Here is a 16,038-nt window from a genome sequence, read left to right as displayed (position 1 = left end):
GGGTGGGTGCCCTTCTTCCCTCCTTGTGTTGTGGAACTGAGGCAGCCTTTGCCAAGCCCAATCCCTCTGACACAGAGTTACATGTCGCTGTGCTCCTGCATTTGATCCGCATGACTATTTTCTCTTATGTGTGCAAGGTAACTCCAAGTGCAAATCTTTCAACTACTTTTCCCAGTGGGATAATTTCCCTTGCCTAAGGTGAGCATCTCAATCACCGAAACACAGATCTATCTTCTTTTTAGTTGGGATTATTTCTGGATGCACAAAGAAAACATTCTTTGTTGCCGCCTGATGCGTCTTCAGCAGGAAGTATAATAAATATCCATACCCAGAATATAATTATCTCAAACCAAATTAGATGATATTGGATTTCCCATTTCAGTGTTCAGCATGCTATTGTACAATAAGGTGAGACTGTCTCCCAGTTTTTCAGGGAATATTTAGTGACACCAAAGTCTTTCATCAGCGAGCAGGCATCCCTTGTGACCTTATTTGTGACCTCTAAGCTCTGGGAAGGATTGTACCTGCCTTTGTGTTTGGTGGTTCCAGTTATCTGATTCTGTGAGTGCCAAGCTAGCAGCTCCTGTGCTGGATGGGCAGAGCACTTCACCCAGCATTTCCATCATCTCCTTGGTGCCAGGCATCTCTTCTCTCTTCATTATGACACTTCATTTTCAGGTGCTTACTTCTTTATTAGGTTGCAAAATCAATTAATTCTAGCTATACCTTTACCTGCAAGTATAGTTCAAAATAAGCAATTTTTTCCTTTATTTAATTTACAATCATTGTGTCTTCAGCCACAATAAAAATAATTTGTGCTTACCTTCCTTCCAACTGACTGCTATAAGGAGCCTTGTCCAGTCACTGTTCCCTTCTAGTTATGTTTCCAATGCCAAATTACCTTTAATTTGTTCTTTTTGTGATTTTATGATTCCTACTTTTGGTATGAGGGTGGTCAAAAGTGAAATTTCTGGGTAGGTGTATTTGCTGTTTATTCCTTGTAGGCTTCCTTATTTGAAATGCCCTGAAATGTTGGGATTAAGCATGTCTTGAAAACTTCAATTTCCATTCAGTAATAGCTTTCTTTCTGTATACAGATGGTTTTGTGGTTTTTTTTTTGTTTTTTTTTGTTTTTTTCTTTTCATTCTGGTGAATGCTTATGCATTTGTTTTGTTGTAGTTTTGTTTATTAAAGTAGCTCGAATTTTTTTGTCTCATGTTTGCCAGGTGAGCATTATTTCAGAGATGAAAGCTCTTACATTGGGTGCTTCAAATGCTTCTGTAGTTTAAATATTTACATGATCTAGAGGAAAGACTAATAACAAAATCATTGCTTATATTGAAGCAATTTTTTTGTTGTTTCTTTTAAATTTGAGAGAGTGCACCCCTCTTAAGCTCTCCCAACAATATTACAGTTAATTTTATCTACAAGAAAAACACAGGGCTCTCTAGAACAGCCTTTTTGTTCTGCAGCAGCTCTCTGGTTGTGGTCTGCAGGCATTCCCAAATCACCAGATTCCTGTCCCTCCTTAGTTATCACAGAACAGAGAAATACGTAACCACTCCTTGTGAAGTAAGGCAGTACTGGAGAAAAAGCTCTTGGCACTTTATCTATCTGAGTTAATTAAATACATTGGTGAAAGGAAGGAGACAGCATGACTATCATGTGCCACGTTATGTCATTTCTCTGCAGGCTTGTGAAGAGCATTGCCTTTTGGGCCAAGTTCTCTTTGCAGCTGTCATTTCTGTATGGCTGTGTGTGGAATGTAAAGATGGCAATAAATGATCCTGTACATTGATTTTGTTTAATAGACTTGCCAAATGCTCAAAGGCTTCCTGAATTATTATTTCCTGAGATATTTCCAGTTCTGAATTAGCAAGGTGTTAGGAAGAATGGCTGCGCTATGCTTTTTAATGTGAAAGCTAACACACTCTTAATTTGATTAGATTCTTAACTCTTTGCTTGACTCTCAAAAATTTTTTTGATATGTGTTACAAATTGTCAGACAGCTTTTGATATTTTATGACAGGTCATAATGTTTAAAAGTTTATCCTCTGTTTCTTTCTTTGCATAGAATGTTTGTCTTTTTATACCTGTTTTCTTGTCTCTTCAGTTTTGCTATTGAAATTGTTCCAGCTTCGTCTCTCTGTGGTTTCTGTATCTTCCAGCTTAAGGCTTTCGGAGCGCCCATTTTGTAAGCTATTTTTGGAATACTTTCCCAATGTTTTGACTGTGTTGTAGCTGCACTATACAGGTGCTGTCTTCAATACAGTGTTTCTTTGCCATGCAAGGCTGTGAGCCCAAGGATTTGCCCCTGGGTACTTTTCCTCCTTGCCAGTCTCTACAACGACTTCTGCTTTGCAGTTCTGTTTCTTCAGTTGCAAGCTAGCTCTTCCACTGCTGGCTTGCTCTGCTGGACTTAAGGCAGCAGATAAGGAACAGTTTGTTTTTTCTGTTTATTCCTTTCTTAGAGAGAACACCTGCAAGCAATGCCCAGGGTTACCAGCCTGGGTTAATGTGATGTTGTGGGGCTTGGAAAGGGCTGTGGTATACGCAACTGCTGTGATGGCATGGGGGAGCCTCCTGCTTCCCTTTCAAGGTGAGATGGTGGCCCTGCAGGGGAGCATTTGCTGTAGTAATGTCCAGCTAAGGGCATCTGTCCTGCTTTGGATTCAGTGGGACTTCTTGCAGGAGCCACCATGGCCAAATACCCTGACTGCGTTCTCCTAGTTGTAGAGAAGATAGTAAGTTAGGCCCAGAGCTCTCTCTGTTCATTAGCTCTGCCGTCCTCACCACCACACTGCAGAAGAGAAGGGCAGAACTGTGCCTGGCTATGTGGAATGCTGAGCATGGTGAGGACTCGGTTCATCCTGTGCTCTGGTTTTCTGCACACCTCCACGGCACTGACTCTCAGGATCAGGCAGAGTGGAGGATGCTGAAGGAAGTCGGCTTCTGTAATTTCAATTACTTGATGATAATTTTTAATTGCTTGCTTTCTAATATCGCCAGGTGCTGGGAGGCATTCGCTTTATTCGGTGTCTAGAGTATATAGGCTAAAAATAAATTACTTCTTCTGGGTTGGTGTTATTTTTAGGTTTAACACAGTGTGTGTTAAAGAAGCATGCTCTTTGTGAATAACAGGATGGCTTCCATTGTGGTAGTAGCCATTAGGTTTTTCAAAACAGTTGGGCTACTGCATCATTTTAAATATTAAGTATTCCATTCAGTATGTAGTAACTGAAGACTGTATTGAAATGTAAATTAAATGCTATAAATTTAAAGATTCTGAGCAATTACTGGAGAGGTGTTACAGTAAGACAAAATGATTTACTTTTTACTTGAGGGTAATGATTGATGCAGTTTTTCTTTTATTACTTTTTGTATGTTAGCTTTTAGCAGTATCTATTTGTTTTTGTTTAAGCTGTCAAAGAACTTAAAAATGAAATTACAAGGTAGTGCTGTGCATTGCATTTGACTGTTAGAGAAGAAATATAAAGGGCTATTCAAAAATGTATGGGAGTATGGATTTTTATTTTTAAATCTCTTATCAGAATCATTTATATTGCGTTATCACTATAACAGCAATTAGATTAAGTCCTTTGCCAAATACATATCATGTAATGAGATGTGCTTGAAAGTCTTCAAAATAAGGGAAAGTGGAGGGATGCCATTACATCTTTGTCATGTGTGGGGTGATTCCCCCCAGGGCAAGTGGCTGGTGCTGAGGTCTGTGCTGTCAAGGCAAGGTGGTTTCTACGATCTCATTTGTTCACAGTTAGCTTGGGTATTTCCTCTGCCCTGCTGTGAGGGGCTAGCATCACACAGGAAAGAGAAGGATCCAGAGTGATGTGTGTTCATTTGGGATGGAAATGCTAAGTGAGGTGTAGATAGCAGAGAAAAACATTACTTTAAAGGTAGTATTTTCAAATACTGAAAAGTAAAACCCCTCAAAACCAGAAGGAATGTATTTTCTATCACACAAAATGCTTCTCCTGGGCTGAGGGCTCTGAGTTCCTTCTCTGTTGTGCTGAGCTGGGCTGGAGGAATGCTGGTTGTGGAACACTGTATCACATGGTGATTCCTTGTTGCTCTGTCCTTCAACTGATGGGCACACAAGGAGTTCCCATACTTCTGAAGAGGCGTGTGGCTGTACTGCACAATCTTATTTTCCTGGGTGTTAAAGATAAGTAAATAAAAAGCCAAACTAATTTGCCAGTGGCCTAATTGGAGAAGTCTTTAAGCCTTTTCTTTAACTGTATGTAAACAGGACATGCATAAAGGGAAGAGAGCGTCTGGCTCATATTCTCTGTTGGTGAACAAATTCAATTGCTATGAAATATCAACATAAAGGGTTAGCTAAATATTTTATTATGTTTTTCTGTAGCTGCCTGTTTGAATGTGTTAATCTGTCCCATTTCAAGATGAGAGGACAAAGTTGGTTCTGATTCGTACAACTCGCTGACCTTGGGATGTGGTGAGCACATTCTGTCGGGGCACTAGAAGGACTCAGGTGGCTACACAGACATTACATTAAGGCAATAAGATAGTCTATCTTCACTACAATTTGTGTAACTTTGTGTAACTTTTAAGGATTTTAAAACTCACAGTACTGTGAATCTTTCATTCTTCAGAAATCATTAGTTTGAAGTTCAGAGCCAGTTAAAAATTCAGTTCAATCTGAATTAAAGCCATTGTGTTTTACTGAAAGAACTCAGAAGCATCTGTATATGAAAAGTTTGGTTAGACAAAGAAGATACTTAAGTATTCAACCACTTTTTTTTTTTTTTTTTTGTCAACTGCTCTTCAAGCTTAACTTAATTGTTATAATTCAGAGTGATGAATTTGAGGGTAGTAAAATGGAAACAAGTACTGACAATCCTCTATTTCAGATCTTGAGGGTTTAAATTATTAAAGGTTGTGCTCTGATATCAGTTTCTAACAAAGCTAAATGGAAGCTCTTTGTGTGAACGTGTTTAAGAGAAGAACAAAAACATTCTGCATGAGCAAAATGGGAAGATCAAACAATCACCAGCTATTTATGAATAGGATCACATGGAGCTCAGGGCCATTTGTCTTCAGACACCTCATTCTTCCCACTCATGCAGTAGGGCTTATTGGTGGAAATACAACGAGCAAACATTACAGCTGTTGTTCAGTGAACATGTGTTCTCTTCTGCTTCAGTTTCATCACCATCCAGCTAAACTACATTGTAACATAATCATGCATTCTCAACCCTGTTTACATTTTTGCTAGTTTTGATTTCTTCATCAAGGTCTGACTGCCTCCTGCTGCATTCTGTGGATCCTTCCTTGTTTGACCTCTATCTTCCACTTTCTCCACTGTATCCTGAAATACAGGTTTCTTCCTCATTTCTCTCCCTGTCTCCGAGTTCTTCTCATCTTGGCACAGAAACAGTTTTTGTTTGCTGTGCTCCTTTTCACTATTGTTTTCTTACTGACACCATCAGTCTCTATTGGTATCTGTCCTGTGCCCGCTCTTACTTTGCTCCTTATCTTTCCCTCAACCAACGCTGTCTCTGAACAGCTTGCACACATTATAACACATCTTAGTACACTTAGTCTTTTCCACCTTTGGGGAAGGAATAAAACAGAAAAAGCTCTTGGCTTGCTAGCCTATCTTCTTCCTTTCTCCTCTGTTCTTATTAGGCATGTATATTTCAACCTCTTGAATCCAGGTTTTGTTTATTGCTGCTCTCCACAAAGTCTCTAATGACCTTCTTCTAAAGGAAGCTCAAAACCAGTCTCCATCCTCATTACTGAATCAGTGTTTACTCGCATGTCTGACTGATCTGTACTTGGCTCTCCCACTTTGTAGTTTGCTTGTAAATTCTTTAAGATAGGGTGCTTCTTTATTTCTGTTTGTATGCTATTCTGCTCAGTTAGTGGGCTGTTCTAAGCACAGGACTGTGAACTGCTGTGAAAGTGCAAATAATTAATATATTCTTGATCAAAGGTTCGTTTTCCCCCACCCTTTCCCTGGATATTTTGACTGGATCAAATTATGTAGATTATCAGTGGGATTGCTAATCAGCAGCATTGTCAAACGACATGGCTAGTTATCCACAAATGTTGTCTCACAAATTTGCATTGCACTGCAAATTTAGAGCAGAATTCTGCTAATCTTTCTCATGTGAGCTGACACACTTACGTCAGTGGACGACTAAGATTTGCCACACAGTAAGGATTTGGCTCATAATCCCGGGGAAAGCATTTGCATACACACAGGGAATACTGTCTGGTGGCTTTGTTAAAAGCTTTCTCCTTACTCCAGTCCTCCTTGTGTGATTTTCAGCTTGACAGTGGGAGGAACGAAGCAAACTCCATCTGACCCATGGTGCCTAAGGAGGTTGTCTATAAGGCTGTCTAATTCAAATGGCGAGAGGAGAAAATTATCTCTGGATGAGAGTTGTTGCACTGACTTCACAAAAAGAAGTGAAAAAGCTCTTTAACTGCTTAAATTATACCTAACAGTTATGGGCAGGGTGCAAACTCAGAATGGCTTAAAATCATAAAATTTCAACAGATTGAGGATGAAGGACAAATAAGAGATGGCGACTGTTGAGCTTATGTTGAAAGGCAGGGAAATTTTCTCTCAGGTGCTGTAGAAATTGCAAAAGCTTTGGTCACGGAAATGTAGATGTTTACAATAATAATTTGCAGTGTGGTTTTTGTTTCCTTCTCCACGAATTGCCAGCGTGGTTTTTTTTCATACCTCATTTGAGAAATTTATTGTAGATTTATTTTCAATATTTTTTTTTAATTGTATAGGTTTTTTTAATGGGAAAGATGCAAGTTCATTTCCTCTATGTTAGTGGATATAAATTATTCACTGTATTTTTAGTCAACAGTGTTAGGTAACTTTTGGGATCAAATACCCTGCAATGTGGCGTTTCTTCCAGTTTCAGCAGTCACAGATCAGAGGAAACTGCTAAAAGAACATGGGTGCTTTATGCATCCATTATACGAACTGGAGAAAGAGATTTCTGACTCATGCTCTGAATTGCTCCCCAGGTTCCTAATGAAAGCAGCCAGGTTAGTTTTCTAAATTTGGGTGTAAACTTGCTCTTTGTACTCTTTGCTGCTGACTTCAGGGTGTCAGGATGCCATGCGCAGTGCGTGTTGCTCACGGCACCTCGTCAGTGCAGGACCAAATCCTAAAATAGCACGACAGAGAGGGACAAAATAAACCAGCTCTATCAGATAGATAAGAGTTATATAAAATAAGTATCAGTATTTGTAAGGTCTTCTTTCTTATTTCAATCAGCTTCTAGAAATATTTTCCCACTTACTCTGTTACAAATTCTCACAATTACTTCATGTACTAGCTAACATTGTCTTCCAGTGTTGATGTTGTACTTGCTTCTGATAACCAGATAAAAAAAATAATCAGAATAATAGACAGCAGGATAGTCTACCCAAAGCAACCAGAATGACTGGATCCTTGTTTTAGGATCTTACCTTGTAACTGACACTTCAGCTGTCTACCAGTCCGTGTATGCCTATAAAGATGTTCCTGATCATAAAGCAGCAGGCCCTAGGTTGTTTGGTGTTGCTGCTGATGTGCTTTCCCTCTAAACTGAAAAAGAGAACAGGTTTTGTGCACAGCCTTGAAAAATGGATGGTACAGTGTGTGAGCAGATGGGATATCCTGAGGTTGGAAGGATTTTGTGCATGGACAGGAGTGGAGAAAGGCAGCACCTGGCTGAAGAGGAATAGCTGCAGGTAGCACACAGCACTGACCGATACTGAGTGGAGAAGTAAAGGTTCTAGTGTTGTCACCTTGAACTGCTGCGTGTGTGTAAATGTCTTCACAATAAATGCAAGTTTAGAATATCTTCTTTTACTTCCCTACCTTCTCAGATGCGAATATGTGATAACACTTACTTGGTAGCTTGAAGATGTTTTGGTTTTATTTTGCTTCATCAATGAGAAAGGGGGGTCATTTTGCTGCTGTTTTTCCTTCTTCCCCAACCGCACTTCATTCTGAAATTAGATGTTTATCCCAGGAAAGTCATTACAGAGAATATTTGATAGTTGTCTGCTTTTTCCAAAGTCATGTATCCCTTTTATAGTAATGGCACTGCACTTAGTACGTATGGTTCTTGAAAGTAAAGCTATCTTCATTAAAAAGATACAAGAACAAAAATCAACAACTCCAGGATCCATGTAATATTACACACACAAAAACGACCTGTGGTAATGCTGGTAACTTAAAAAAATTTTTTGTGTTCAGCTCCAGGGCCTAAGCCCCAGGGCTGTCCCTCTCCTCTGAATGATTGTGTGGTTGTGTGCTCCCTGTAATTGCTATGATGGCTTTGGTACCCAGCCACTTGTCCTCTATTCAGATGTCTGTACTTCAGTGGTGTTGAGACCTTTTCAGAATACATTCCCTCTGCAAACAGTTTGTACTTCCTGAACAGGAACTAAAAGCTTTCAGCTGAAAGAATTTTGTTTTATTACATACCATTGTGACTGCCCTTAATTTAAATACTTACTCTAAAGAACAAGGTTTATTTTATAATGCAAGTGCATCATTTCTCAATTCTATTTTTTTTTTTTTTTTTTTTTTGTATTTCTAAGTATACAAATTTCAGCACTACTTTTTCCAACTGATGGGCAAGTTCAAGGAGTGAAAAAAGATCAAAGAAATTGCCTTAACCTGCATCATTCCCTTTGTCCAGGTTTCCTCTATGGTGGGGCCACTGAGACTTGTTTTCTGGCCCTCATTTTCTTTTCCATACTTTGAATTCTGCCTTTTTTTTTTTTTTTTTTTCCTTTAATGAGACTGGCAAAAATGTTAAGACAAATGACAGCTGTTTTATCTTACTTTTTCCTGGTGGATGCCTAGTCTCTCACCATTCCATTTTCAGAGGCAGGCATTTGGCAATTTCAGTAATATTTATCCAGGCTGACATTGAACGACTGTTGCTTTTGCTGCATATGACAGTATTGACTAGAGCAGAGCTGTGGCCTCCCGTCAGTGTGCAATACGTGTCGATGCAAACCCATTTAAGCAGCTGGAAGTTTTTTCTCCTGCATCCCCTCCCTTAAATTTTTCATTGCCCATCTTCGCAGCAGAAGGGCTAAAATAATTACCTGCAGTCTCATTTTTCACTTTCCTACATGCAGATCTTGCGTGGTTGGGCAGCGAGAGGCTGGCTGGGAGGGGCCTGCTCTGATGCAGCACAGGCATATGACAGCAGCAACAGCCAGCAGAGAGCTTCGCCAGGCGGCTTTTGCTGCAGTACGCTGATTGCCACTTGAGAGCATCCGCCAGGATCCCCGGCAGCAGGCACTCGGAGGAGACGCTGCGTGGGCACTTGTTTAAGGAGTACCTGACTAAACAATTGGGTTATTCTTTAACTGCAGGAGAAGTGCCTGTATTCCCTTCACGCAAGCTCCCCACTGGCTTTCTGCATTCTTAATTTGTCGGAGCCGTTCTTCCCTCCGCTTCCCTCCCGTGACTTCTTTTCCTTTCCCTCCTTTTATTCTCGTTATTTATTTTGAGCGTTTTCACCTCCCAAATCTGTGCTGCATCACCAGCTCTCATTATGCTGTGCTCGGTAGCCCGGTGTGCTCCCCGCCTCTGCTAGGCAGTGGCAGCATGGATGGTGCTCTTGTGACGACCTCTGCTGATGCTATCAGTCCACTGCGGATAGGCATGCTGAGTAATCCTGCTGTAAATGGGCGAGGACACGGACACACGAAAAATTAACCACAGCTTTCTTCGAGACCACAACTATGTGACTGAAGGTAACAGAAATACTGTCGTTATTCTCTTCTCGCATTGCATATTCTGTGCCAGGAATGTGCTGTCACGTTTGGAGATGTAGGCTGTTCTTTCTTTCTTGTTTTTTTTTTTTTTCCAGCAGTCTTTCAGGGCGTTTTTCTGTGTGATGTAGTGACTGAATCTGTTTGAATTTGCTAAATCTCAAAGGCATTCTGTCTTGATGTGATGGCATATGAAACTATATGTGCTGAAGAAGGTCTTGCATTGTGCTGAGTTTGTGCTAGTGAGGTGTGCAGCACCTGGCATTGAATGCACAGGAGCTGCAGTGTGAAAGCCTGGAAGCAGCCGATCCCTTTAAAAAGATGAAAGATTTCAGATCTCTGCAGTAAAAGAAACAATCTGTAAAGTTAACTGTTTGCTGGTGTAATAAAGGTTATGCATCTCATTTGGGTTATTGTAGCCTGAGCATCACAGACATTGCTGAGCTGATTGTTCCCTTGAGAACTGTATAAATTTAGAAAGGACGTGTGTGCATTATCTTTAGAAATACTGCTGCCTCCTTGCCACCCTCTCTCTGTATGTGCAAGGTACAAGAGGAAAGAAAAGGCACCTTCATTTTGAGTCCTTCAATGGCTGCTGGTTTATTACATAAAAAGGGTTTTCCTGCAGGTGACATTAAGTGCCCAGATATTTTATCTTGAGATGAATGAAATGGTTGGGTTGGGTGCTGATCCAGTTTGCATCACCAAAAAGTTGCTTTAAGAGCAGGCCATTTTAAGGTTGATTTAGTGAACAGGGGAAACCTAACTAGGTGCTTGACTTTGCAAATATATTTGTGTGTGCTGAGTTTTAACAGCACTTTCCAGCATAAGAAACAGTACTTCAGTGTAGGCTTATATAATATGAACATACTTAACATCAGGGTCACCCAGCACTACTTGAGACTCAGTCTCCAGATTGTGTCATCATTTGATCAATGTTCAGTCACTTAATACTCCCATGCTGCATCCTGAAATGTGATCAGCCGATTCTCTCTCGATTATTGATGATTCACATCTTTTTAGAATGTGGAGAACAGTGAGACGATGTGGCCAGACTGAGAACACAAAGCAGATTTTTTCAGAAGGGAAATTTAGAAAGCTGTGCACTGTAACTGTTACCACTGGCTGGTGTAGCTGTTTGATCATCCTGCCTCCGGGACATTCCTGGCATCCTGGTTCATGTTTCTGTGCATTCTCAAAATTTGTTTTCAATTTTCAGTGCCTTTTGTCTGAACGATGCTTCACATTTTGAGATGTATTCATCTGTGAGAACATTTGAAGCAACTTTGTCTTACGTTTATTAGGTTTATAAATTGATGTCTTTGCTTTTGCAAGATGTACTGTGCAGTTACTGCAGTGTACTACCTACATGTTGAGATTCAGATGTATATTTAATGTGCATGTGCGGCTGCATGAAAATTTGGACTTTTAACCTGTCAGTTTTGTAATCTGAGGGAAAGAATCACTTGTGGATTTTGCAGATCAGTCCTTTATATGTTACAGGTGTTTTAGATGGCATTTTTTTAGTAATTTGGGGCACACGACTGACTGAAGTGTGAGATTTTCTCACTTTCTATCTTCACTTGATCTTTAGATTGGAAGGACTGGATGTTCTTCCATGATTGCACCTGGAGTGGCTCGTCTTAAGTGGGTCAAAATAGGCCTGAAATATCAGTGTCAACCTGTATTTCCCATGGGAATGAGAGTTGTTGTGAAATTTGTTGATTTTAAGTAGATGACATATAGGAGACTGTCATAGCAAAGGTTATTTGAAATGGTGTTAATTCTTCAGCTCTGAGTACTGTAATGCTCAGCTGGACAGCTGTAGTAAAATTCTTTCATCTGTTACATCGGAGGTTGTCACACCTTTTGAAAACATCATGGAAATCATGAGGGAACAGATTTATTTGTGAAATTTTTCCAGGGAGGCCTTCAGGAATCCAGCTCACAAATTTTCATTTCTAATTGATATTAACTGATCTTATTGAGAATTGATTTTATTTAAAATGCCTAATGACCATGTAAGTTAAACTTGCTTAAAATGTACTTTTTTTCATTGTCTTATGTTTTCTTTTTCTTTTTTTTTTTTTTTTTTAAATTTTATCTTATGATTTTATTTATTTAAAGATCTGGCTCCATGAAACAGCCTTTAACACTTCCCATCTTAACATCTGAACATCTTAACGCTTAACATCTTCCCATTCCCTGAATCCCTTTTGCAGCCCTTTGCATTTGGCTCTATCATGTTGGTGCTGTGGGTAGGATAGAGCGTACATCTGCAAATGCAGCCATGCTGTTTTGCAAACAGTTTTGCATTATTTTGTTATATTTCAATATATGTTTTGGGGAGGGTCAAACTGAAGACGGACTTTTTCTTTTTTTTTTTTTTTTGCTTTTGTAACCCACTGTTGAAAACAAATAAATACTTTACATTTTATTCAGCATATTGGAAAACTTATTGATCCGTTGTTGTCTGTGAATAATTACAATGCTCTCTTTCGTTTTCAGAGTTTAAAATCTTGGTAAGGGGTTCTTCTGTTGTTGCTGCTCTAAATTCAGCAGACTAAATTCACTTGCAGAAGGAGGTTTTTCTGACCTTTATATGCACTTCTTTCCCATCTGTTCCCTGAGGAAAGTAAAGCAATCAAGACGATGTGGGTTAACTGGAGTATTGCTTTATTTCTGATCTATAACTTTATTGAAAAAAAAAAAAAAAGAAAAAAGAAAAAAAACCCAAAACAACAACAAACCACCAAACAAGCCTTAGATAGGTGCACTTAGATATGAATGCACAGGGTGCTGGGAGACTGTGAGCCAAGCCTGACTTGGCTTTGCTCTCACTAATGGCCCCAGCACATCCCTAATGGACAGCTTGCTTGGGCAAAGAATTACCTCCCGTGTATAAGACGTTATTTTCTAACATTTGGATAATGTACCAAGCATGACTGACCTTGACTACTGGAACTTTGTTTTATAAATCTCAAATGTTTCTTGATCTGATTGATGATGCATTGCTGTCAATGTTTTGCTGTTTCTGATAGGCATTATAGACACACATAAAGCACTACAGACATTTAGATGGCAGCAGTGACAACCTAGACTTGTTTCTCCTGTTCCATATGCACATTTGCAGTAAAGTTAATGGAGTTAAACCAAGCAGGACTTGAATCATTTTGTCATTATAAGTCTTAAAAGTATGTTACAGTTGCACCGTGGAAATAAGGCAATTTAATTCCAGCAGCACCGTGCAGGAACTTATTCAATGATGATTTTCAAGAGTGGTTTTTGAGGGAATGGCTTCAATTTATGTTGTCTGCTTGCTGAGATCTAAAAAGATGAGATTTAAAGAGAGAGAGAAGAAACACCTGAGGCCTGGAGAACATGACCTGCAAGAAAAGATCCATAGCTTGTGAGGTTTCTGTCACTGGACACTGTTAAATGCAATTTCATTCTACCAACATACAAAATATGTTGGTAGAAAGTGAGATAGTGATGGCTGATCCTCCCCTAGGCAAAATAGGAGCTCAGTGATGCCCTGCATCCATTCAGGCTCATGACTTGCTGGGAGCTGAGATCTTTACAGCCTCTTGCAGCCCAGCTGCCCAGGAGCAGCAGTGTCAGTGAAATGCAGAATTTCAGTAACACAGTGGGACGTGGCTGGATGGAGGAACAGGGCTTTGCTCACAAAGTCTGTCAGGGAAGATGGTGGGAAAATGGTGGCCAGTGGGGTGGGGGCAGCACGTGGGTAAGTGGTGGTGTGCTTATGGGGCCAGAGGCTGCCCTTCAGTCTGATGGCTGCTCGACACTACCTTAACAGTAGAATTGACAGATAAGTAGTTATGTGAGGAGAAAAACTCAATATCCTTACAAAACAGTGTTGATAAGTGTGATTAATCTCCATGAACTTGAATTTATCTGGAGAGTTGCTTCTCTGGAGGCAAAGGCATTCTGCAGGTTTTATGCAGGTGTCTCTTACTTATCAGTTCATCCCCATGTTTTCATGGAGTTTCCCTGTTTTGGGAAGAACTAAAAGGTTATTTGTCCTCAGTTTCTCCCTTGATCTGTGCCTTTACTTTCAAGTGAAGCTGGGGAAGATGCACAGGTGCAGTGAGGCAGAAGCTGACCTTCACTATTTAGTCATTTATATGGCCAAATGGTGCAGATTGGTTCCATATGGCTTAACTTCTATTATAAAGTTAATCATGTTAATGGTGTATTAACCTTCTCAAATGTGATATTTGAAAAATAATGAGAATTACCAGTGCAGTGTAAAACATATTGAATCATAACCATGTAAAGCACTTATTATAGAGGACGAAAAAAAGATACTTTTTTTATTTGGTAATGATTTTAAAGTAAAATCCCCTGTAGATAATGAAAACAGATTTAGGAGCCTTTTTTCTCCACTTAAATGGGTGAGTTAGTATCTCTGTTCTTCATTAATCAGTGTTAAGGGAAATTATCCATTCTTGTACACTAAGAAGACATTTATTTATGAACTGCCTTTCATAAATATCTCAAATGTAATTTGAATAAGAGCTGACTACCAGAGAATACCAGAAGAACACAGAGAAGAGGTATGGCTCTGCTGGCTCAGGCTCCCCATCACTGTTGCTGGTTCACCTGTTTCTTAGACCAGCTGTTAACAAGCTTATTCAGAAAAGTGCATAGGGAGCTCTTCCTACCTTAATCTCCAGCAATTCAGGATTTATCTTGTGAATACTGATGGCTTTTATCTTTTTACAAAACTCATTTAGAATGCTTTAGAACAACCCTAAAAATTATTGTTCATTCTAACTCTAATCAACTGTATTATTTTATTTCTGTTCCTGGATTAGTAACTTCCATCCAAGTGACATTGCTGCCTTTATAAGCTTCATTCATGCAGCTCACTTTGGAGAAGCAAAGAAGGCAGGGCAAGAGCACAGCTGTCACACCAAATTGTTTGCTTTCCTGCTCCATCTTTCCATCTTGCAGCTGGATGCATGGTTCAGCATGTAGGAAAGGCAACCATTGGTACTACCTGGATCTTGGGTCAGTGTAGCATGGACTTAGTTAAGGCTGCATTCTAGCATGAGCAATGGTGGAGCAGCACTTTGTTCAGATGAGGCACCTCAGCCAGTGGTCAGCTGCTTAATCTGCCAAATGGGCAGGGGTATGTTAGGATGGTTCTGACTCCAGAGTGGGATTTTGGAGTTTCTTGTTTTGCTTCTCTCAGCATCCCCATAGTGCAGGGAGGAGTCAGCGTAGTTACTGCCTCTGCACAAGACCTTGGAGCTCAAGGAAGGGGCTGGTGTGATGAATGTCTGACTGTTGGGTCCTCCTAAGAGAGCATTTGATGCTGTTCTGCACTGCTGGTTGTGCTTAAAAGGCATGGAGTTAACTCGCTCAGGAGCTGCACTTAATGTTAGGCCTCCAAAGGACAATTATTCACCAGTGTCGCGTGTACCCTGTACAGTGATTCCAAGTGTGACTAAACTGGGTGGCAGCTCTTTCCCCCTGCAAAGGCAGAAGTCTAATGCCAGAAGAATGGTTTTGGTGGCTGCCCTCAGAGACTGACAGCAACTTCAGCTCTCTACACACATACATAATTAATAGATGATCTCCCACTCGGTAACCAAATAAAAACTACAGATAGTTGCTGTGCAGTGTCATCAACAAAAGGAAGGAAGCATCTAGAATATTGGCTAAGGGATGAACAAGCCAAGCTGCTTCTACAAGTGCAAAAGATGCAGCAGGTACCTGCACAGGGCTTTTGTCAGGAGCCCAACAGCAGGGTCTGACAGGTGTCTGAGTGGCACAAAGAACTGCTTGATTTCAGCAATTTAGGCTGTATGCACTTTATTCATAACTACTTTTGATACTAACAAGTACAGACTAGAAACATTAAATAGCGTTATTTATAGTATATATAACCATGTAACTCCAATATGTAATATATTCAATTACACCTAAACCTTGAAGTTCAGGAGGTCAACGGTGTGTTATATATATATGAGATAAAATCCAGCAAAATATGGATTTATGCAGGCTCTACTCTATCTATGCCAGTTTTCTTTCTAATTGAAACTGACAATTCAAAAGCATTGAATAATGTAAAACTAAACAACGCAGTGCAGGTAGAGTAAGTGTCATCATTCACTGCAGGAGCAGCTGATTTAGCATATGCATCATTATGAAAAGAAAACTATACCTTGCAGTATATTTTGTTTTCTACGCAGACCACAGACATTTCAACAATGTATC

At 39.9% G+C, this 16,038-nt stretch overlaps 1 protein-coding gene across 7 annotated transcripts in view; it reads left to right on the top strand.

The window, feature by feature from the left end:
- PPP2R2C (protein phosphatase 2 regulatory subunit Bgamma) overlaps positions 1-16,038 on the top strand; it is a 168,253-nt gene that overhangs the window by 40,502 nt on the left and 111,713 nt on the right. For 4 of the 7 annotated variants that reach the window (XM_048941499.1, XM_048941505.1, XM_048941504.1 and 1 more), the window contains exon 1: positions 9,201-9,774. The exons of the other annotated variants lie outside the window; for them this stretch is intronic. In XM_048941499.1, coding sequence (XP_048797456.1) covers positions 9,705-9,774 — 70 coding nt within the window. In that variant the 5' untranslated portion in view covers positions 9,201-9,704. Of the gene's footprint in view, positions 1-9,200; positions 9,775-16,038 lie in introns of those variants that run through there. 7 annotated transcript variants of the gene reach the window in all.

This window comes from Lagopus muta, chromosome 4 (genome assembly GCF_023343835.1).
Source record: "Lagopus muta isolate bLagMut1 chromosome 4, bLagMut1 primary, whole genome shotgun sequence".
Taxonomy (NCBI): domain Eukaryota; kingdom Metazoa; phylum Chordata; class Aves; order Galliformes; family Phasianidae; genus Lagopus; species Lagopus muta.
Note: the sequence above shows the minus strand (reverse complement) of the source record. Positions and strands in the feature narration are given on the sequence as shown.